The following is a 22,990-nucleotide window of genomic DNA, read 5'->3' on the forward strand; positions in this document are numbered from 1 at the left end:
ATGCACACCCACGCAGTCAGCTACAGCCTGGTTTTCTGCTTACCCCAGCCCAGCTTCTACTCGCATCCTCTGGTTTCCTGATGTTTAAATGCTCTGCAAAAAGTTTGCACAGGTCGGGGACACCAGCGAGCCTGGAGCAGACACAGTGACAGCCACAGCCCGTGCGGGCTCTGCACAGGCTCAGACAGGCAAGGAAACAAGGAGATGCCTTCGTTACTGAAACAGCATGCCCGGCCCTCACAGGGCCTTGAAATTGTCATCCTTGGCGATTAACTCGGCACCTGAAGAAGCTCCCACTTTCCATGAAGTGCTGCAGACTGGATTTTTTGCTGGAGGGGAAGGGCAAGCTCCATTTTCAGTGATGCGTGGTGATGTTATGCCTACTGGTGATCCATCTCGTAACCGGAGGGAGCCACTAAATGAGTAGGAGAAGATTAGCAGCAGTAAAAGATCCTTGGCACACGGTAATAGATCCAGCTAGAGAACTCCCAGAAAGTTCTACTTGTTAGGTGAGTGCGCGGCCAAAACATTAAAATACAAGATTTACTGCTCTCCTCGCTAAGCAGGGAGGTGGATTAGACCAATTACATTTTCCTGGTATGAGGTTCCTCCACTGCCAAAATCTGAGTTTGGAAGTTGTGGAGCCGAAGCAGGCAGGGCAGGAGCTGGGTATGGAGGATCTTCCCCCCTCTTAGTGGGAGTCTGAGCGAATTGCAGCTCTCCAGAACGGCCAGCTGTGGAGAGGGGTAAATCGTTTCTCGGCTTTGTAAAGTTCCTGAAGTACTTTTCAGCGAGTGATCTCATTACGCTGGAAGATATCCAGGGACTGTTACGGGAACTTTCATCAATGTCATTACAGTCTTGTTCTGAAGCACCTTACGTTTTTTCTTTGCAACGAGTGAGTACGTACACGTGAGTGTGTTCGCTGACGCACCGTCCTTTCAGGACTCGTTTTTAGGTGTGCGAGAATTTCTGGTGCTCAACTAAAATTGCCAGATCCTGTGTTGTCTGAACGTAACGCAGGGAGAAATGACATCTCCCCTGGGTCCACGCATCTCTTTCCTCACATGAGGTAGGCAGCCAAGTGAGCAATTCACTTCCTGTTTTCAATTTAAGACGCATTAGAAAAGTAGTTTTGGCACCGCTGCTGCGGCTCTCAAATGGAGCTGGGGAGCCTTAGCTGGCTGCCGGAAAGCAGTAGCTGTGCGCTCGGAGAGGGTGAGCAACCACCTTTGGTAGAACAGGCCGCGCTGGTGGCCTCTCGAATCGATACTGTTCCTCTTGGGAAAAGTGAGTGTGATTATGTCCCCCCAGTGCTGTAAAGGGTTAGCCCAGGAAAGAGTCGGCTCCAAACTGGAGCTAACAAGCAGCTACTGAATACAGTCAAGAAGAAAACCACTTAAAGCAGGCAGGAACGGGAACCGTGACCCTCCACGTTTCTCACCCTTCCGCTGGCACCAACACAGCAAACCAGACGATGTGCAGGTAGGTACGTCCCGTGGGGTAAGGACCAGCCCTATGAGTCCTCCTAACACGACGTGTGCTATTTTGTGAAACCTCCACTGTAACACCTCTTCTGTCCCCGTTCAGCAGTGAAGATATTTAACTAGAAAGCAAAGACGGAGTAGGCTGGCTGTGATGTACAGCCAAAGCAAAATTAACCTACTCTTTAGATGTGCCTAATTAAAGCTTTTGGGGACAAAAGCTGTGATGCTGTGTCTGTAGAGAACTCAGCAGCTTAAGCCCCTTAATACTAAATTATTAGTCATATATTTAACAGTGTTTGTGCTAGGAGTGACGATGCACTGGCTGGGAATCAAAAGGTAAGTTCAATAAATATCTAGTGAAGGAAGAATGTACTTTGACTATTATATCCATTATTCTAAGAGCTGTTTGCTTTATTCCATTTGGGAGCAAGCTCAAATGTGCCTGCGCTTTAGCCGTCAATTAACTTGCTCTCCTGCACTTTGACTTAAAAAGGCTTGTCTTCAGGCTCTGGCGGAGGAGCTGCAGAAAGTCTTGACGGGGCAATTTACAACGCTAGCAGCTCTTGCTGCTGAAACTCATTACGCCTGGGCCCGCGTCAGAGAAATGGAGGGTGTAACCAGCCACTGCTTCGGTGCAGGGGCCAGTCTCTAGACTGAAGCCGACTTACGCTGCCCGTGCAGATCAATTTGGCACTGACACAGCTGTGGTGTGGGCAGCTGAATACTTGGGGTGGAAAACTTCAACAGAACGGGGAGGGTGAAGTGCAGGCACCAGTAACTTGTACCTCCACTACGCTTTGTTTGACTCCTATAATCAGAATGTGCTTAATTATATTAAGATAGCTCTGCTTGGAGACACGTATCTCACATCTGATAAGGAGGTGGTCAAATTCAGTTTGTATTTGCTTTCACTCTGCGTTTCACACTTTATTGCTCATCTGCACCGGCAAGGTGGTTTCCAAAACTGAACAGACAGGAAAGCATGATGCTGTAGCTTTTTGGTATGCTGAAGCTATAGTAAAATGACATTGCCTAACCTGGACAGCAAGAACAGAAAAGGGAACTCAAATGCAGAGCATCCCAGCATTTGGTAAATTTTTTAAAGAAATATCCAAAATAAATATCTGGCACCATGAAGGAATGTGCAATAGTTCTCCTGTTTGGTGAAAATATCTTCCTTACCCACGGCACATCGACAGCACCCAGTAGTGGCACCTGCTCGGGATGCCTCAATTGTAACTTCATTAAATGCCTTGTTTTGTGCAGAAGTTTTTCTTTCTTGGTCTCGGTGGGACCACCACTCACGACCAGGCTTGAAGGGTAATCACTAACAACGGGATTCAATTTTTGTTTCTCCTGCCGTTAGGTCTCAGTACCACTGACATAAGCAGTTTTGTTGAGTGCACTAGACAGACCTTATTGCTCTGGCCTGTCACAGTCCTCTCTTCTACCTCGGTTATACAACAGGTAAGAGTTCTTGCGTCAAAGTAAATTTTAAAGCTTTATTGGTCTACATAAAAAAGTACAAAACATTTTTACAATAGAACCTAATTATTTTTCTGCAGTTTAGCAAAACCAAGGGAACAGGCTCTTTGCATGCAGAACGCAGGGGACACACGGAGCTGCTGACCTTGCGTGCCAGGCCATCACCTTCCAGAACCCAGGCTTCAGCTCAGTGAAATATCTAACTTGCTGCAGGGGCTGCGGTCTTCTGACACAGCCTGGCCAGCAGTCCAGCCATTTGTAAAAGTGAGTTCACACCTTCTGCTATCTTCATATGAGTGTACCCGATTTCCTGGTGATAAAGACATTGTAAAATCTTCTGTTTTCTCTCTCAGACTATGCATAGTATGACTAATGACTAAACAGAACACATGCTTTACTGCTAAGAGACCAACTTCAGAGTCACTCGAACTTAAGAGAAGCACATCTTCTCATGTAGACCAACTAGAATGCATTTTTTTCTTTTTTTAAAAAAATCAAAGCCTTTATTTCCCCACTTCCTTTGTGTAAGGAGCAAAGTGCATATATTTGAGGACTGGTTTTAAATCTGAAGAGTGATTCCATTACACCAGTTTACCACTCGTCAACTGGTTGTTAATATAATTGAATATTTTACTATCTATTGGACTAGAATCAAGTATGCGCTTGAAGAAAGTTCTCAAGGAGTTATTTGAGGCTTTGATGTAAACAATAAATGCAGCCAGCATTACGTTTGTTATCAATTCTAGTTGATCGCTAAAGTGCCTTTTGGCACTTCTATGGGTGGTTAGACTTTAAAGTTCAAGTGACCATTCCTACTGACAAACTGGTGATGCAGAGTGGGAAAGAAAGCAGTAATAAGAAGTTAGGAAATACTTTTTTCGCACCAATATTTAGCAAATCTCAAGGAGAAAACCCTGAGGCTGCCCCTGTATTAGGGATGACATCCTCTTCTTAAAAAGGCCCAAAAGACCCCACCGGGAACTAGGATAGTACTAACCTTGATAAATTCCAGTTTCAGATATTCTGGCATTTGAAAGGTTTTACATACACGGAAGATGTTGCCAATCACATCTTCTGGAGAGTATCCAAGTCGCCACAGGTGGGCAAGAATCTGTGCAGGCAAGAATAATTCGTCATTTATCTGCAGAACTTATCAGGTGAGTCAAGTACATTCACTTTTGGAGCAGCTGTATGTAACTACTGGAACCGCATGTACTATTTATCAAACGATTTAACCTTAATTGTTTAGCAAGTAATTTCCATACAACTTGGTTTTTTTGCTTGTTGGCTTATTCATCTGAACAGACCCCTGCATAAAAAGGATTTAATTCATCAACTCATCTGCATCCTATTGCCCTTACCTTAAAAAACAACACACACTGTCAATTCTTCAAAACCAACAAGAATTCTGTAGAGGAGAAGTGTCTGTCTATGCAGACACAACACATGAAAACCAACCTTGTATGCTTCATCAATATTTGCATTTACGCAGTGTTGTATCATTTCTTTCACAAGCAGAGGGTGAGGCTCGTCACATACCTATATCAAAGAGAAATATTACACTTCAAAATATTGGAAGACTCTGCATTAAACCCCTGGTATTTTCACCAAGCTTCTACACAGCTGAAGTACTGAAACAGACACATTCTATAATACAGAGTAAATTTTAAGTACTAGGACTTTTCTGGTGACACAGCTATCCTGCCATGGCAGACTCAATAGCACGAAATAAGAACACCCAAGTAACAGATTCAAAAGTTAACTGCTGGGAAATTTCCCAGTGATTTGTGTGCTTTGAGAGAGCTGGAAAGCCACAGAGTCCCAGATGTGCCATTAGGGACTGCTAGCGCTCTCTCCCTTTTCAAAAGGCACATGCACTTTTTTACAGCCTAATGCTGTAATTGCTGCATACATAGTGCTGTCTGCAAACTGGCAGAGCACCTTCAAGGCTTATATATCTAATGGAAGTTCTCACACAGCTGCAGTGCTAAACTTCTAGCATCACTGTTTTACGCAATTACTAACCTTAAAGACATTTTCACTGTTTATAAAGCCAAATCCAGAATATGTGGACTGTAAGTTGTTTAATGCCTGTGAAAGAAAAAATAAGACTTCATTTATTTTCTGAAGTGCTCTGCTTCTCAATCCCCTCCTCACAATGAAATACACTTTTCAGAAAATGATGCCAAATAAGCAGTTTTCAGTGAAGCAACAGAGTAAACCACAAATGTATGCAGACTTTGTTTCCTCCCACAAATTTGGTATCCAGTTCCCACCAATTCACTTTTAAGGAGCAGATCCGCTTTAAAACCTCACCAAGCCAAATAGTTTAGTTACTGTTGTGCCACAGGTCACATCCCCTTTGCTTCAACTCTCCAGAGATAAATCCTTGAGCGCCAGAATTCAAAGGTTTTTTTGCTTTAAACAGAAGCCTTTGTTTCGTTGCCTTTCTTCTTTTACCTGTCTCATATCTCCTTGGGCTGTAAAGATAATGGCTTCTAGTCCATCATCTGTATATGGTACGTCCTCTTTCTCAACAATTTTCAGTAGCCTTGCAAGGATTTGTGAATCTGTCAGCTTGGTGTAACGCAGCACTGCACACCGGGATTGAATAGGTTCTGAAGACAAGAGATGTGTAATTAGCATTTCCCTCTTTTCTTAAAAAAAAACCCCAAACATTTGTTTTCATCTTGGAAAAAGCTATCTCAATTTCCAATTCTTCATTTGTCGTCTTTTAAAGAAAAAGAATATGTCAGCTCCAAACGGAATATAGCATCTCCTTAAGCATATACAATTGTTATAGTACTTCACTTGAGCCCAGATGTCCTACTTGAGTTTTCCCAGATACGTGCAAATATATATGAAGCTCAGCTGCTTCTGTTCTCCTGGTTTTCTGAATGTATATGTTTATCATGCTATTTTAACGGCTAAACAAGAAAAGTCTAAAGGTCTACAATGTGTTAGCCTATAGGCAAACTTAAAGATCATGTTTCAGAAAGGACAACAAAAGGTGTTCAATACCCAGTAAACAATACATCAAACATCTTAAACTGTAGCAGAATTGGATGGAGATTAAGCCCAAAGTATGAGAAACCTGCTTCTGCAGTCAGGCATAGCACTATCCCATCAAAAACAGCTGTTCAGAGGGTTCACCAGCCACACAAATACACTCTTCTTTTACTAGCTGGATGTACAGGTGGTTTGATTTTTCAGAACTACCATGGTTTCTTGCAATGAGCAGGTCCAAGGTATTTCTGAGAACTGCCTTGGAAGTTAGCCAACAGTATGGAGAACATACGACAAAATCTCCCAGGGACTAGCAGCACTTTACCTATGATTTTGTCAGAGGCATTGCACGCAAGTGCGAAGCGCGTTGTTTTGGAATAAATTTCCATCGTTCTTCTCAATGCTTGCTGTGCTCCATCTGTCATGCTGGGGGAGAAAAGAGTTAGGACAGATTTTGCCCTTCACTGACTTATAGGTGAATGATTAAGTAATAATTAAGTAATAATTAGTAAATTACTTGATATTCTGGCTGGATAAACTAAGCAGCTTTTTCTAGTCATGTGAACAAATCACCCTGCAATGGAGGTAGTCACTGAGACCTCCATAAAACTAACACGCAAAAATAAATCATTAATATTCTAAAGAATACCTCTAAGAATACTACTACTTATATGCAGATGAAGGAGAATGTCCCATTTTCATCCAGTGAAATTGTCTATGTAAGCCAGTCTCTTTTCCAAGGGATAAAGCCAGTAAACTGGAAGATGCTAGTTCATATCCAGCTAAATCACTAAGTGTTTCACCCCAATATTCAGTATCTCCTTTGAAGCAATGATCTCCGCTTGATATGAGTAATCTCATAAGAATGCTGTTCAATGCATATTTATTCCCTAACGAATTATTTTGATAGCCTGATGGAAACATCTAAGATTGTCCAAGACAGCAGCTCTGCAGACAAGATAGATGCAACACATTTCACGTAGTAGCTGAGGTCAAGAAAAAACCAACGTACCTGTCTGCTTCATCAAGGATGATTATTTTATGCCGACCTTTTGGAAGGGTGACCTTTTGCTGGGCAAACATTTTGATTTTGTTTCTCACAACATCAATGCCTCTGGAACAGTAATTCAAGTGATTCATGATCAGGTGGGTGAAATTACATAATGGATTTTATTCATCAGCCACAGCGGCTGAAGCTCTCCTGAGCTCCCTATTCTCCCGCTGTTTGTTCCTGCCCCTTCAGCTGAGCCAGTATAACTGTTGTGAAACCATGTTGTAAGCCAGACTGCCTAACTGATTCAGATTTAAACACCAATAGTCCTCATTTTTGGAGGCTTTGAAAAAATAATTTAACAGTATCAGTGTCTATATTATCAGTAACCTTACAGGACTGCCACAAAATTACTTATGTTTGGCAAAAGGTAGGGGTAATAAATGAACAAGGGCAGAACTGTTTAATACTACTTTGCTACTTTGCCAGAACTTCACACAGCTACACCTACAGACCCAGCTATAACTCAGAAGTTTAAGAAAAACAGCTGGACAGACTGCATCATTTTAGTACAACACGGGTGTTTTCCTAGACAGAGTCCCAACAAAGGGACTTTAAAGGGACTTTACTTTTAAAAATAAAGGATTTTACTTTTTTGTTATGTTTAGAAAATGAATGTTGTGATTCTATAGCTCTTCTATAACTGGTATTAACAAAGGTAGGTAAAACGTATTGTACTCATAAACAACCCTCTAGGAAATGTCCTCAGAATACTTTAGGACAGGTCTGCTACAGAACTTGGGAAATATAATCAGCCCTTAGTGCCTGATCCTTGGGGTAGAGTCAGTGCCCTCTACGTACCTAACACCCTTATCCTACATTTTAATTCCCAACTGCCCTTATAGCCCTAATTTCTACCACTTCACTTTTTTTCCTATGCACTGAAGAGTTTCATTACAAACAACTTGCTCACTCTTCATTCTTAGGAGGATTTTCATGAATGCTGGAAGCTTAACTCTTTAAAGTAAACTCAGGAAAACAGTACCATTATGGATTCTGCAGTCCATCTGTTTCTATTTTTGTGCATGAAAGTATCAAGTTTATAAAACATCAAGTAATAATATCTATGTTGATAGTTGGACACCAAAGATTGCCTACCTTTTAGCTGGAAAAACTGTATTAAAATAAGTACTAAAGGCCTTAATACAGCATTAAGCCTATCAAGCCAGCCCAAGTTGAACAAAAAAGAAAAATGGATACTTGCTTCTTCATTAAAAGTATAATAAAGTTTATTCATTCTCACCTGTCATTTGAGGCATTCAGCTCCAAAACAGCATCCTTTAATGCAGGACCAAGCAGAGCACGAGCCAAGCAGAGGATACTGGTGGTTTTACCTGTTCCTGGGGGACCCTAGAAATGCAACAATGCAGCAATTGCTGGTAAGTTTAATGTCATTTTCTAAGCCGTACTCTCTACAAAAGTCCTCAGTCATGAAAACAGCTGGCACAGAGGAACTGCAGAGAGAACATCAGACCAGAGGCTGCCTGGGTTCAGGATCCTGCCTCCAAGAGAGGAGAGCAACGCTGCAGGGAGAAAGAAGCACAAGACATGCTTCAATAGGCACCTGAGGGCCAAGTTAGTATTTAACAGAAGGCTGTTCACTACTTGTGTATTCTGCTAAGAACGCTCCTCGGTGACCATAAAATCAACATCGCTCTTACCAATACACTGAGGCACAATGCAAATCTATACTGGGAGGCTATTGTGGCTAGATTTCAGAAGCCAGGACCAACACAGTGAAACACAGTACAACACAGCAATACTTACAGCAATTATAATATTTGGTACGTTCCCCTCTTTTGCAAAGACCTAAGAAAGAATAATAAGAAAAAATGATATAAGAAAATAGTGGGAACAAATAGTTTCCAATTCTATTCTATTTTAAGCATGAGAAACAGAGCTAACCCATTCTTTTCTTCCCTCCTGCTTTCATTTTTTTGGACCTTGCTGCTTTTGTATTTTTTTTATTTGAACCATTAGAAGTCAGTCCCTAGAATAGTATGGAAAAACTTAAAAGCACTTAATCCCACAGGTCTTTAGTGCTCTTGCCTTTCTTTTGCATCTGTTATATGTTTGCTAGTATAAACTTTCTGTTAACAAATACGGTGTTTACAAACTAATTTGTCAAGGAAAATAATCTTCTTCCAGAAAAACATTATATTTATGTTTCTTTTTGTTGTTATATAAATTATATGTATTCATTGAAACAATATTATTATAACACCTACAAATTTTCTAAGTTGTATCAAAGCAGGGCCAATTTAAACAATATCCCAATTGAAGAAGCCATATTTCCTTAGAACACCACTCAAACATGTCCTAAAATGTGTAACTTCTTAAGTAAATCAGAAAGGTTTTTTCCACATACTCAAGTATGGATGTAAAAATATAAAAGTGCTTTTACTGGTCTATGGATGTATGCAGAATTATGTTTTTTGAGCTAACCCATAAAAAGATAAAGGGACAGCTACACACCTCCAACCTGCTCACAGTATCTTCATTTCCAACTATTTCACATAATTTCATGGGTCTGTATTTTTCCACCCTGTAAAAGTAAAACCCCACACATTCAGCATGTCTAATAAAACTTTAAGAGTGCTTTACACTGACAGAAATGGAGGATTACATTAAGATAACATGGGACAAAGATGACTTGATGTGTCTTTAGTGCCAACGCTGCAGGGTCCTCCCTGATTGCCAAGTGCAGGATTCCACAACACTAATTCCTTAATGGTTGTTTTGCTGCGATTAGTATAAAAAAGGAAAAGGAAGGAAAACATGCTCAACTTGGACACGAGTTTGGTGCCTCAGTCTGGTATCAGGGCTAAGAGGAGATGCCGCCCTGTGTGCTCTCTTAAGGTTAACACAAGGCAGGGCTGGCTTTGTCTGGACTCGACAGGGACTTCTTGCTTTCCACCCTAGGCTGCCCGGTGCCCTCCGCCCACTCCCACTTCACAGGAGTGAACCCACTGAACCCAGCCCTGCCTGGCAGGTTACAGGGTGCAGGCAGAGCCCTCACCGCTGCCAGGACCCCCTACTTCCGAGTCAGACCCAGCTCCTGCAGCTCGGCGGGCACGGGGGAAGGCCCTAAGTGCCCAGGCCCGCCCGGGGCCGGGGCCGGCCTCCACGATCCCCTCAGCGGAGGCGCCGCGCGGATACAGGCCCAGTGCTGCGCGAGCCCCCGCCTTCCCGCCAAGGGCGCGCCCCGCCCCCCTCTCGCTCCATAGGCTATGCCCCGCCAGGCCCCGCCTCCCGCCACGCTCTGCACCAATGGCCGCGCGCCCTCGGCCCTTCCTCCCTCCCCGGGCTCCATCTCGCAGGCGCCCAAGAGTCGTCCCGCTTCCCTCGCGCGCAGCCGTTCCCGCGTGCAGGCCGCGCCGCCCGCGTCGCTCACCAGGGCAGCTCGTAATGGCCGCCGGCGGCGGGAGCGGCCCCCGGGGGGTCGGCGGATCCCCGCTTCTCGCCTGGCGCGGGCCCGGCTTTCTCGTCCTCCGCAGCCTCCACCTCCATATCCATGCCGCCAGCGGCTGGCCCGGCCCCCGTCTCCCCGCCGCCTCCGTGAGGGGAGGGCCGCGCTCCCGGGCCCGCCTCGCGGGGCGGGACGGCGAAGGCCGGCGGGTGGGTCCTCCCCCGCGCTCCCTGCCCGGCCGGGGCGGCCTCCGCGGGGGTGGGCGCTGTAGGCGCTCTGCTGGCGGCCTCGGCAGCTCTGTGAGGCCGTTGAGCAGAGGCGGGGAGGTGGCGGGCCGGGCCCCGGGGGCGGTGGGGCTGGGCTTTGCTGGGGAGGGACTGGCGGTTATGCGTGGGGCCGCTCACAGCACGGCTGGGTGGGCTTGTGCTGGGCTGTTTCGGAGTCTGGCTGCTTTTCCTGCCCTACTGACTGGTTAAGTGTCAAGAAAAACAGTAATATGTTTGTGCTTCAGGAGTCTAAACCTTTGTTTCTTTTTCTAGCTACCTTTATTTCCCCCTATAAAATGCAAACAATAAAAGATAGATCACAAAATACCGTAAGTAGTTATGTTATAATGGAGGGGTGTGGTTCTGGTGCTACCGTTAGAATTTGGGTATCAGTCCTAGTTGTAAACCCCAGTAGTTACTGGCGCCTTGATAGATCTTTAAGCTCTGCTTATGCTCCACATAATCAATGACATTTGTGTTAGTTCAGTGAGCAGGGGATGTGCCCTTCAGTCTGAGCTCTGATTCATTGGAAAGTTTCTAACTTACAATTGGTGTAAGGCAGGAACTTGAACTAATCATATTTGAAGCCCTCTGTGAGCAGTGATGCTCTTCTAAGGGAGTAACTTCCTGTCGCTTGCCACAGCATTTGCATTGCAATGTTATTGTCAGTGCCTGTTGGTGTTTTGAGGTTGGCACATGGATGTTTGCAGATGAGAGCATTCCCTTCAGCCTCTGGAACTGGCTTAGCTTGTGGCCCGACAGTGATGGAGTTTGCCGAGTTTCTCATAAGGCAAACTCTGGAGGGTGACGTTTCTGTTACGCAAAATGCAGTCTTATATCTGAGTTCTTATGTAGGCAGGGTGGCCAGTACTTTAATCTTGTTTTGTGTATTTTTTTTATTAATAGCTGTACATGGTTCCTAGTGGTTTTAGGACAAGTGTTATGTAAGGGTGAAATTGTAAGTGGTCTGCAGCCTTTACATGGCTGGCTGAATTAACTGCGGATTAACTTTGTCTCCATTGGAGGTAGAGTAGAAAATTAAATAACACCACAATTATGTGGCATATGAGGGTGAGACAGTTGGCATTTTTTTCATTATTCAGACCGTTTGTAGCACACATACTGGATGAATACATTGTTCCTGTAATACCTCAAACTTACTATGTTACTCTTGTCTTTGGATTTAACTTACTGCAGTACTCAGCAGAGCCCAACATGAGACAGTGAAATACTGCAGCTGCATACAGCACTGTTGGTCATAAGTCTGTCACTACAGCACACATGCTTTGGTTTCTTGCCAAATTAAACAGTTGTTATGCTCTTAGGAAGTACCAGCCTCTAGATAAGATACAATTTCTCTGGCCAGCTTTAATTATCCCACTATATGTGTAGGATTGCACCTGATAAGCACCCAAAGGACAGTAAGAAAGGCTCTTCATATGAATTGTTGCAGAGAGCCTGATGACAGATTTTGTGATATGTTTCTGCAAACCAGTTGCAATGTGTGTTTCTCTGGAGTACGGTCTTCTAAAGCACTGCAGCCCCTGTGTAGGCAGTAACTCCTCGCTTATCCACAGTGGTTCTGCAGTTTACCAAACATGGAACTAGTATTTATTGAAGACACAGCAATATTGATAGGGCTGTGTGGCAGGTGGATAGGCAGACCTGAGCCTAAATGAGTTTTAAAACCCATCTGTCCCAAAATGTGAACTGTTTTTATTGGAGTCTGTCTGTTGAGATCACAGGATACATCCAGGATAAAATGAATTCCAAATTCTTTTTGTTAAAGAATTTGGAATTGTTAACGAATTGTTAAAGGGTTAAATCTGCGAGTTCAGCTTACCGTTATCATTAGGACTAACACCAATACACGTTATGCAGCAGATCTAAAAGGCCAGGGGCTGAGACCTTAAATTACAGGCTTAAGAGAAGTGCGAAGTTCCTTCGGCTGTCCGTTCCCCGTCCCCAGCAGCCCTGCAGTCTCTGTTAAAGCTGTCACCTCCTAGTGCAGCGTGCTGTTGTTCAGCAGGCACAAGTAGGTCACGTAGCACAGATGGCCTTGCTGCCAGGGAAATGCGGAGCCTGCAGTCCCCTTTGAGGCTATTCCCTGTTCGTTCGCTCTCCCTTTCACACAGGTTGGAGACAGTGGAACGAATTCTCATGCTACCAACCATTTTATCTTGTGTTCACTGAGGCTGAAAGCATAAAGCAAAGCTGGTACAAGTACCAGGAGCGAAAGTAATGATGGGGTGGTTAGAAGGGAGGCTGGACTGGTGCTTTATGAAATAGGGTGTCACTGTGTTAGGGGGTTTCATGGGCTTGACATGTCTGCACCCAGACTGACAGGGGCCCTGATTCCTGTAGAGCTGCCGTGCTTGAGCTCTAAGAGCAAAACCGGGGATGACATTGTCATTATACGTAGGATATTATTTTGTTCTTGTAGCATCATAGCACCCTCCATTCTTCATGTATTTATCTATAGACTGTCCCTGGGAGGTACAGTTGTGCTGACCTGAGCTAATATTATGTATGCCATTTAAAATTTCTCCTTAAATATAATGGCTGAGGTCACACATTCACTCTCCACCAGCACACTGCCATCTCCTAGTTTATTTCCCCATCCACTGCCTCATCCTTCGTCTCTCGTTAGCATCTCTAGGAGCTGCAGAGCAATGGCAGCTCACCAGAACAGTCTGGGTAAATACAGCATGACATCTGCCCGCCCTGTTACCTGAGCGCTTTTGTTTACAGCATCTCATTGCTTTTTACATTTTCATTAAATACCTTTAGATGTTTCTTTAATGCTGTCACACGAAATTATAAGCAGCATGCTGTCTTAGTCTGCAGCTAGGAAATTCATACTGCTAGAAGTGAGGCAAGTCACAGACTGTGGTGACAGAGTAGCTGGAAAGATCAATTTCAGCTTATTGCTACCGGAGGACTCTAATGTATGTATTTACAATTCTTTTCTATAAGCACCTGAAAATGCTTAAAAGAGTGGATTGAGATCACCACAATTTTAAGCGAGAAGCTTTATTATGATTTTTATGCATGTGTTGAGGAACAAATTATAATTTGTCCAGTGCTTTACACTAGGTTACAAGAAAAGGATTCAGGAGCAGTGACGTGCTAGTCCTACTTTCCCGCTCTTGGGATGCTTAAGACTAACCATGTAATTGAAATTTTCTTTCTTTTTTGTGTGTTTTTTTTTTTTTTTAAGGACATAAGAGAGCGATGAGTGTCCAGTACGAGACCAGACGCGTGGTTACAGCTTTAGTCAGTAGAGGGAGTATGGACACCTGTATTAAAAGCCACATAGGGTCACCCGTGACAGCCAAGGGAATAGATTTTCTTCTAGAATTCCTCTGTTGTCTGCAACAAAAGGTAAATTCTTTAAGCATACATTTTCCTAGATGCCAAAATGCAGCTGTTGGCTACTAACACTGTTGATAAAGCTGTAAGTGTAGGAGAGGGGAATGATCCTTTGTGCCTGCCATGCTTTTCTCCTTGCGGCAGTCACCCTGTGAGCACTCTCACCTGCAGCTTGGGGCTGCCGTGGAACAGTACCTTTTCTCCTCCATGTCAGGATCCGTGTCACCATTAGCGACTGTAGTAGGGGTCTGTTTGCGCAAATGCCTGCCTCCGGGGAGGACACGGACTCCCCCTTTTCACTGAGGAAGCTGAGAAAGCGATTGCGTGCATGAGTTCTGTTGCCAAATGTAGATGTTGCAAAGAGTATCCTGCAGCAGCGAGTGCCTTGCTGGGACTCCTTTGTGTAAGAGGAAGGATCTTGATGAAGAAGAATGAACCTGATGGCTCTGTGAGCCTTCTGCTTGAAGACTCGGCTCCAAGCTGGTGCAAAACCAGAGGAGTGATTTGAGGGCTTTGTCAGCTAAGCTCTGATGAATGATACCGTCCAATAGTTTGAAATGGAGGTAGACAGTCTGTGTTCATCCATTCGCTTACCAGTGTGCTACTTAGTTTGTGTTTTCAGACGTAACACTTGGTCTCTGTGGCCTCTGTTTCCCATAATAATGGGGATGTGGACTGACTTGATTGATGTTTATCAGAAACTTCAAAAGAAATTTGCAATAAAGTTGATACAAAGTGGATTTTATTTTTTTAATAGTTACAGTATTGCTTGACTTTTGGTCAGACACAGTGCACCCATGATATAGCACGATACTTCTGTTTAGTGCATCGGCATTTGTACTTTCTTGTGTTTGCTCCTTATGTCAGCAGTCTGATAATATTCTCCACTGACTGCCCCTAATTGGTACTGCATGACATTATGCAATCCATTTCAGCTGTATCTAGTCTCTTAAATGCTGGGCCAAACTTGATCAGAGACCTTGTTTGGCTGAATGCAACAAAATAAATCTTAAATAACATTCATTTGTGCTCACTTTCTGTATGTAAAAGATGAAAATGCAATAATGTTGTTTATCAGGAGCCCAGGAATTAGCAGGCTGTAGCACTCTGGATTCCTTCAAGTCTGCAAAGCATGGATCTAGAAGTATCAGAAGGAAGAGCTGCAGTATTCCAAACCAGGAAGTTCCTAAAGCATAAAGGAGGAATTTAGCAAAAGATTAAGGTAAGGGTTGAGTCTGGCTTGACTGTAGAGTGCTCATGATAGAGGAAGCGAGTAAAATCTAACAACAATAAAAATGTGCTTGTTATCTTCAGACCTCTGTGTGTACGGGTGAATTTTATTCCAAATGTTTGGTATGGTTTTGCCTAGATATGCAATGAAAAATAGGATTTGTACTCTTCAGATTTGTTTTAGTGGCTGCATATCAATTTGGGATTTAAAGGATGACTTGGTATGTTATATTAAGGCTAGAGCATAATACCAAAATATGCACTCGGACTTTGATTGTCCCAAGAGAAAATGGCTTGTGAACCTTTCCTTAGTCTGGGAGAACACGAAAGGAAACAGTCCTGCATTACTGGGTGAAGGTGTATTCTGTTTTACGGGGTTTATTGTATGGATTGTTTATTGTATTTGTCTTGGGTAAATTGTTAGGCTGTCTTTAGGATATATCCAGATGCTTAAAGATATGTTTATACATTTGCAGGTTCAGAGTCAGATTTTGTAAAATGCTTTTGGGCTCCCTCTGGATAAGTGTAAGACCACTATAATCGTTAGCAGTCTTAGAGAGGCCAGGCAGATGCTACAATAGAGTACACCTAGCATAAACGTTTGTGATGTGAGGATTTCGCTCACCTTTTACTTAAATGTTTATTTTCTTAATAGCTTGATTTTTAGGAAAGCTTTTAAAGAGCTTTGAATTTAAAAAATGTCTGTTTAAATTGGCTTCTAGTTAGACCACTTAAACTATTTCTCTATTCTGAGAGTTTTTGAAGTGGGGTTGCTTGGGGTTTTTTTTTTTTGTAATCTCTGTTGTAGATATTTGTGGCTAAGTTTTGTTGAGGGGGGAATTGGAGTGCATACAGTGGTAAGGGAGAACCTGTCAGTCACTGAAGAGCAGAGAAGTGTCCTGGCTCTGAAGGCTGAGGTTTCTGATACCAACTCAGAATTTGCCTGCCTGAACTTCAGTTTCCAGTGGGCTTTGCGCATTTGCATGCTGGAGGCAGCTGGATGCATTTGAGTGGGATTTTCAAAATAAGATAACTAATGAGAAATGAGTGTAGTCCTAGTCCTATGGGAGTGCAGGAGAAAACTCCCACGCACTTGAGTAAAACCAGGATTTAATTTAGGGGTGGTCTTTAGGGGTTTTTGTTGTTTTTAAAATTTCTTTCTACAACAGTAATCTTAGGTGATGCTTGCACTGATGGAGAATGATTTCTTCCTCCCCTTGCCCCCCATACCATAAAAAGCACCTTAAATATTAATTTATTTTTCATCTAATCCCACCACATGCCATTATTAATCCATATGTTTTACTGCCACCCAGGAAAGCTTTGCATATATAAGATGTTGACATTATTGGATGAATGTTGGCTGCTGTATCCCAGGGCATATTTTTCTGCCTCTCCTGATGTGTGGGTTTTTTATTGTCTTGTTTTTTTCCCTTCCTTTCATTTGGACTGCCCTGCTATGACTGGTTTCTCATTTGCTTAGCCCTGCAGGGGAGATATTTTGAGGGCTAATATTCATTACACGGTAATTAAGACAACGAAGGATGGATGTTAATGTAAAATGCTACATTTCTTATGTAATTTTCAAGAAATAAATCTTCCCCTGCATGCATCCTCTTTTAAGAATCTGTCAAAAAGTAATAGGTAGCTTCTTTCTTTCTCTGCAAATTACAGAAATCTGCAAGGAAGAGTTCAGGCTTCTGAGAAAGCTCTTTTTATACTGTCCTGTGCAAAATAATTAGAGTTCAGAAACAGTCAACCCTGACAGTAAGGCTTATGAAATTAGGAACAGCCAGTGCTGTGTGTTAGGTTTGAGCTGCGAGGGGACTGATGGTTGCTCCTCTGCACACAATTAGAGCTTGCAGGACACTTCTGTGTCTCCAGTTAGTGGCCGACAAATGACATCTGCAGCTTCACGTCAGTCTTCTCAGGAAAGTGAAGGATTGCAGAAGGTTGTTTTCTCTACTGATTTTAAGGGTGGTCTTTGTTATGGGGGGCACAAGGAAATGGAAGAGGGCTGTCTGGCTGTGTGGGAAGACAAAATCTCTTTTCCCAGGAAGGTGCTTATTCTGAGCTCAGGTGCGCTCCTGTTCTGAAGGCACGTGCAAAACAGCCTGTAGGGTGATGTAGTTTTAGGACATGAGAGGAGTGTGCTGAAGTAGGGAGAGACATTACCTGGAGAACTCAAAGCAACAGCTTATGCAAATGGCTGGGGTACCTATCAGCCTCTCCAAACCAAACCTTGGAGGGATCCCATCCTGGGATGCATCCGCACCGGCCCTGCAGCGTGCATTCCCCCTGCGATGCAGTGACTCCCTATGGGACCCCCACCACAGGACACCAGCCGAGTTTGTTCCCTGCTGCACCGGGTCACCACACAGGACACTCATGCTGCAGCTTGCCCTTTGTGGTCCTCCTTCTTACCATCGCAGGAAGGCTGGTAGGAAGGGAGCTTTCATGCTTCCATCCTCCACCCCCGCCTCTCCTTCTTCATGTCCTGGACACTTGCCAGCTTGTGACCGAGTGCCCCCAAGAAATATTTACTTCCTGTTTTTTTGCTTAGACCTCCAGAGGCCTCATTTTTCATGAATAAAGTATGAGCTGTTCTCCTGAAGCCATGAAGGGAGGAAACCGCTGCCAGCTGGTGTGGCCGCTGCTTTTTACTGCTGTGGTTGCTGATGCCTCCGCCCTCGCAGGCAGGGCGGCCGAGAAGAGAGAGAACAGCTCCAGGCTTTAGTAGTCTAGTGACTGTTCCCAGTGTGAACGGTGCTGTCTGGAGCCAATACTGAGGAACAGCTCGCTTTGTCATACTTTGTTTCAAGCAGTTTGTAACTGAGGAATTTAAATGTTTCCGTTTGAACTGAAATTATCCAGGACTTACCTCTTGCTCAGAGCGCATCACTGGCTAATGTCCAGTTTTCAGTCTGTTGTAACCAGCGGATATTTCCCTGGTGTTCCCCCCCCGTCCTTTTTTTTTTTATATTTGTCCAGATGAATGTAGAGTTGTACAATCGCTTGTCTTAGCAGAATCACATCTTGATTTTTCCATCTGTTTCCACAGTTTATCAAGATTATTTTGCATTAGCTTTGTTTTTCTGCTTTTCTTGCACCTTCTCTTGTCTTGGCATCTTGTTCAGATTTAATAGACGTGCTATGCAAATAATAATGTTAAATAGTAGCATTTACCCTCTTGGTGACTGTACTTGTGCTCCCATACTTTGAAGACAGAACTTAACGGATGAGGTGAAGGGGTGTTGAATGCCACTTTCTTACCCATGTGAGTAAATAGCAATGTGTTGTCTTACCCACAAAAGTATTTAGTATGTTCTTCCTGGGCTTTGGGAACTGTTATCTCCCTAAACATCACTTGTCCTGGCGATTTCCAGGCTGCCAAGCAAAGCTTTTCATGCAGGTATTGCTTTTGACTATTAGACTGGTACCAGAGCTGAGAACAGAGACTGATTCCTACACCATTACTGCTTCCCTCTCTTGATTCTTCTCTTAACATAGTTCCTGAATTCAGTACTCATATCAGCTGAGAACAGGCCAGTTTGGTAGATATATTTTTATAATAGTTTCCAAGTCTACTCTGGGATTTAGCTTTCTAGTTCTGCATGTATGCTTGCTAGTAATATTTTGATAGAATCTTTAACTGAATGGCTAAAAACTTCATTCATCCAGGCATCACGCTTGCTGGAAAAAAGATACTGCCAATATAACGGTGGCGAAACTGAAACATGAAAGTTTGAAATGTCTTGCCCAAGAAGAGAGAGTTTTGGCCTAGAATGTGCCCTTTGTCCACTATACTGAGTACAGTTGACTTCTTCCTTTAATTATTTACACAATTACATTTGTGCAGGTTTTACGCATGTTAATAAGCATGTCTATATGCAAGTATTTACATGTTTGTACATATAGGACATTTGTGTATGACACTATGTAGGTTTACTTGGTTAAATACAAATTGACCAGTAGCTCAGAAAAAGGTCTTAGACATTGAAAAATACTACTTTTAATCCCTAAACGTGAAACATGGATTCCCTCACCCCTACAATGGTTATTTGGTGATTATTTGGTTATTTCACCCACTTCTCTGGGTGCTAAAATGAAACAAATGGAGTTGTTCAAGTTATCTGTTTAGTATTTCAGTTGTCATTAATGTAAGACACTGTTTACTGCTGCACTACAGGAGGATTCTTAATCAGGTCAGTTCCTTCCCAAGCAGATAGGGCTATATAAATCGAGTGTGCCATAAGTCCTCTGGGACTATACTGTTCTTCAGAGACAACCCTCTTTGTCTGACCAGTGAATTCCTAGTTAACAACCTCCTGAAATGCATGCTGACATCAGGCGATAAAGGTGCTGAAAGGCCAGAAAATCTTACATACTGTCATTGGGGTGCATATGAGCTGGGCTTGAGCTGTTGGCTTTCTCTGCCTTTCAGGAGTTCATCTCCTGTAGATAGATGATACAGTAATACAAATGCCACCTGCACTGAATTACTTCAGCTTAGGAGATGTGTTGGAGTGGAATAGAGAAAGACAGAGCTGCGCACACAATCTTTGTTGTAAAACGAATATATAGCAGCTATACGAACAGGTTTGCTTGTACGGTTTATCAGTCAGCCGCTTCATTGGGCTTAACTGTTAGTGGATGTGAAGGTTTGACACAATGCAACCAGAATACAGCAAAATGCCCTTTATGAACATCCCTTGTTTCAGTGCATTGTAATGTACACAACTGTGCTTAATAAATCTCATCTCAGAAGGCAAAGATTATTATTGCTCATTGAAAATAACCTCATGATAAAGGTGCTACAGAATGTAGTGTGCATACACATGCACATTGAGCGAAAGCAGTACAGGTGAACTAGACACACCTCACCTGGCAGGATTGTAGGTTATAAATCAGTTTATTAGAACTGGAATTTTACAGAAATGAATGATTAAAAAAACATCTTAGCTGCCAGAAATAGTCTTTATTTCCCCAGTACATCAGTCAGTGTAACCTTGAGCAAGACATTTGACTTCCTCATGCAGCAGGAAAACAGGGTAAAAGGCAGGAATATAATTGGAAAATCAAATGCTGCAGCAAAATAGATCTTTCTTGAAGAAAGAAAGGGTTTATAAATGAAAAGCTTACTGCTGTCTCTAATGGCATCCCATCGCACCTGTGTTCTGTTGCCTCAAAACAATATAATGCAGAGAAAGGCCTGATCCTGATAGGGGGCTGTGCACCTGCAAGCCACAATATACAGTGCACACTTGGTATGGAGTTGGCTTTCATGATGTGTCTAATCTAATTAATTTCTCGGGGATTGCTCCTAGACATGAAGTTAAACCTGCACTTACGACTTTTGCTAAATTGGGGCCTCAGTTCCCTATTGAAATCAGCAGACTGGGAGTATGACGTGCTTCCCCGCACTGGGTGCTTGGAGGCAAATTCATTGCAATGGGTGACAAAAACATCTTTCTCATTGATATAATCATACAGCCTGCTGTAGGCCAGAGGGTTGTGGAGGTGGAAAATGATTGCAAATAATCTTCTGCTGCAGAGATCAGAGACTGGCTTCCAGCAGAGCTGGGTGGCAGCACATCCTAGCTAAGCCCATGGCTTTGGCAATCTGCAGGCACAGTTCCGGTGAAAACAAATGCCAGAATTGTTGTGGGACAGGTCTTGTTTTGTGTTGGGAATGACACCCGCCTCCTTCAAGCCTACACCGGTATGGGAGAAGTATTTCACCCTTCTGTTTGCTTCTGTGATACAGACTTACAATATTTTTTATGTACTCCACACCTCTCAAAACAATACAGTCTCAAGGCAGCAGTGATGGAATGAATCCAACAAGGTTCTAGTTTCTTTTAATCTGCTGCCCAGACTGACCTGCTTATGTACTTCTAGATCTACCAGGTGCACAGACTGATCTTTAAATATAGTGATGTGGATTTTTTGCAATTGGGGATAGGGAGAGTGAAACTGCCCTGCAAGTTTGAAGTGCTGTTTACAGGGGTTACATCTAATATCCTCTTTATTTTCTATGGAAACAACTGCAGGGCAGAGCCTTGCATTACAAATCTCCTTGGCTGTTCTTCCCCAGATCAGTCATGTCAGCCCTGTGAAGGGGGATCTGCATGAGCTAGGGACTGTAAGTGGGGAAATTGTCAGACTTCAGCTCCTTGACTATTAGGACCTGAAGGTCACTGCAGTATGTCATTCGCAAGGCAATTTTCTCTGGAATTGCAATATGGTCATGGCTTTGTTTTATGACCTTGATGTCACAAAGTATTAATAACCTCTTAAAACAAGCCCACTTGCAGAAAACCCCCAATGAGATTTGATCATTTGTTAGGTTTCTTGGTCAGTATTCATAGTCTGCTTAAATGTCATAGCTTTTGGTGTAATACATAGGTATGGATGCGAGTGGGTGGGTTTCTCTGCCATACTTGCCCGTATACAAGGAAATGAATTTTCAGTCTGTTGGGAGGGCAACTGTTTCCATGACATTTTAAGCCCAGTTTGCAAATATCTTCATCTCTTTTCTTTAGCTATACATACAATTTGCATGCTAGATGGGTGTGACATGGCTTAATTCATATTTTTAAGTGTTTTTCACAAAAAAGACTATTAATTTCTTACTTCCCTTCTTCAATAAGTATCTCGGATAGTAATCCGCTATTTCTGTTCTTTTGCCACAAGCATTCTTAGATGTATTGCAAAGAATATAAAATGAAAGGTACAGGCGAATTACCTACTGGAACAGACCAGAAGCCTGTCCAAGCGAACATCCCCTCTGAGAAGCTGACTGTTATCACAGGCTCAAAGGAAAGAGAGGCAAACCTTAAGCGTGATATCAAACAATTACAGAATCTGTTCGGAGAAGTTTATTTTTCATCAAGAGTTAAGAGTCTCGTACTTTTTAATTCTAATTAGAATTAACATAGCTACTGCTGCAATATAATTATCTTAATTACCTTTAATATATTCTGGCATTGAGTTCCACAGGTTAATTTACCTTAATTGTATTTTTCCACTTGTTAACTTTATATTTGTTGCCAGATTGCTCCTCAGATTCTGTTTCTTCTAAAGAGGGTAAAAGAACACACAATTTACCTCCTTTCCTTTTTTTCTTTTATATCTTCACAGCTAAGAAGTTGGCATTTTCTACCAGCCAAATCCGAGACGTGCGTAGTGCATTTGCATGTCTGAAGCTAGGACTGCAGTGCGTGTTGGCATGACTGAGCCCTGACATTTGCAGAGAGGGACCTGTAGTGCAGTCTTGTCAGGAATATTGGGCATAATTACTGCATCCCTGTTTCTAAATATGGTTCTTGTTTGTCAGCATGCCTTTCGTGTAATGGAGTAAGTGTGTGCTTTACGGGCGCTGTGAGGACTGTCGGGGTAGTGGCTGTAGTGCACCCTGAAGATCAGGGCTAGGTGTCAGTTCTGACAGGACTGAGAAGGACTGAGCTTTTGCAGCATTCTGTGAGTATTTGCTTGTCTGTGAGTATTTAGGACTGAGACAAATATTAGAGTAGGGAGCATAAGCTATTTTAACATGTACCTTCCACATTTAGTCAGGTCAACTCAAAGCACTTTACAGATCAGGGTAGTATCATTGTTCCTCTTTCACTGTTACTGAAAACAGTTGTTGAAATGGAGGGAGCTTGTGTTTTACACCAGCAGT

At 43.0% G+C, this 22,990-nt stretch overlaps 1 protein-coding gene and 1 long non-coding RNA gene across 2 annotated transcripts; one reads left to right on the top strand and one right to left on the bottom strand.

The window, feature by feature from the left end:
• Positions 1 to 2,969: 2,969 nt before the first annotated feature.
• RFC2 (replication factor C subunit 2) lies at positions 2,970 to 10,675 on the bottom strand. Its single transcript, XM_075518090.1, has 11 exons — positions 10,424 to 10,675; positions 9,505 to 9,574; positions 8,797 to 8,838; positions 8,273 to 8,379; positions 6,991 to 7,092; positions 6,304 to 6,404; positions 5,433 to 5,590; positions 4,998 to 5,063; positions 4,431 to 4,511; positions 3,970 to 4,083; positions 2,970 to 3,282 (listed from the first exon to the last, which is right to left on the bottom strand). The coding sequence occupies exons 1-11, from the start codon at positions 10,543 to 10,545 to the stop codon at positions 3,172 to 3,174; spliced, it is 1,074 nt and encodes a 357-aa protein (XP_075374205.1). The 5' UTR covers positions 10,546 to 10,675; the 3' UTR covers positions 2,970 to 3,171.
• Positions 10,676 to 13,816: 3,141 nt separating this feature from the next.
• On the top strand, positions 13,817 to 22,610 carry LOC142417559 (uncharacterized). Its single transcript, XR_012778052.1, has 3 exons — positions 13,817 to 14,088; positions 15,155 to 15,298; positions 22,450 to 22,610. It is a non-coding gene; the product is annotated as an uncharacterized LOC142417559 (long non-coding RNA).
• The last annotated feature ends 380 nt before the right edge of the window (positions 22,611 to 22,990 follow it).

The sequence above is a fragment of the Mycteria americana genome, chromosome 15 (genome assembly GCF_035582795.1).
Source record: "Mycteria americana isolate JAX WOST 10 ecotype Jacksonville Zoo and Gardens chromosome 15, USCA_MyAme_1.0, whole genome shotgun sequence".
Lineage (NCBI taxonomy): Eukaryota > Metazoa > Chordata > Aves > Ciconiiformes > Ciconiidae > Mycteria > Mycteria americana.

What these genes read in the sequence shown, in the direction of transcription:
- RFC2 (XM_075518090.1), bottom strand. Translation starts at nt 10,545, where the DNA reads ATGGATATGGAGGTGGAGGCTGCGGAGGACGAGAAAGCCGGGCCCGCG. An exon ending in GGCCATTACGAGCTGCCCTG is followed by an intron (nt 9,575 to 10,423) that starts GTGAGCGACGCG and finishes TTACTTTTACAG; the next exon opens with GGTGGAAAAATACAGACCCA. An exon ending in ATCCTTGATGAAGCAGACAG is followed by an intron (nt 6,405 to 6,990) that starts GTACGTTGGTTT and finishes TTTCTCCCCCAG; the next exon opens with CATGACAGATGGAGCACAGC.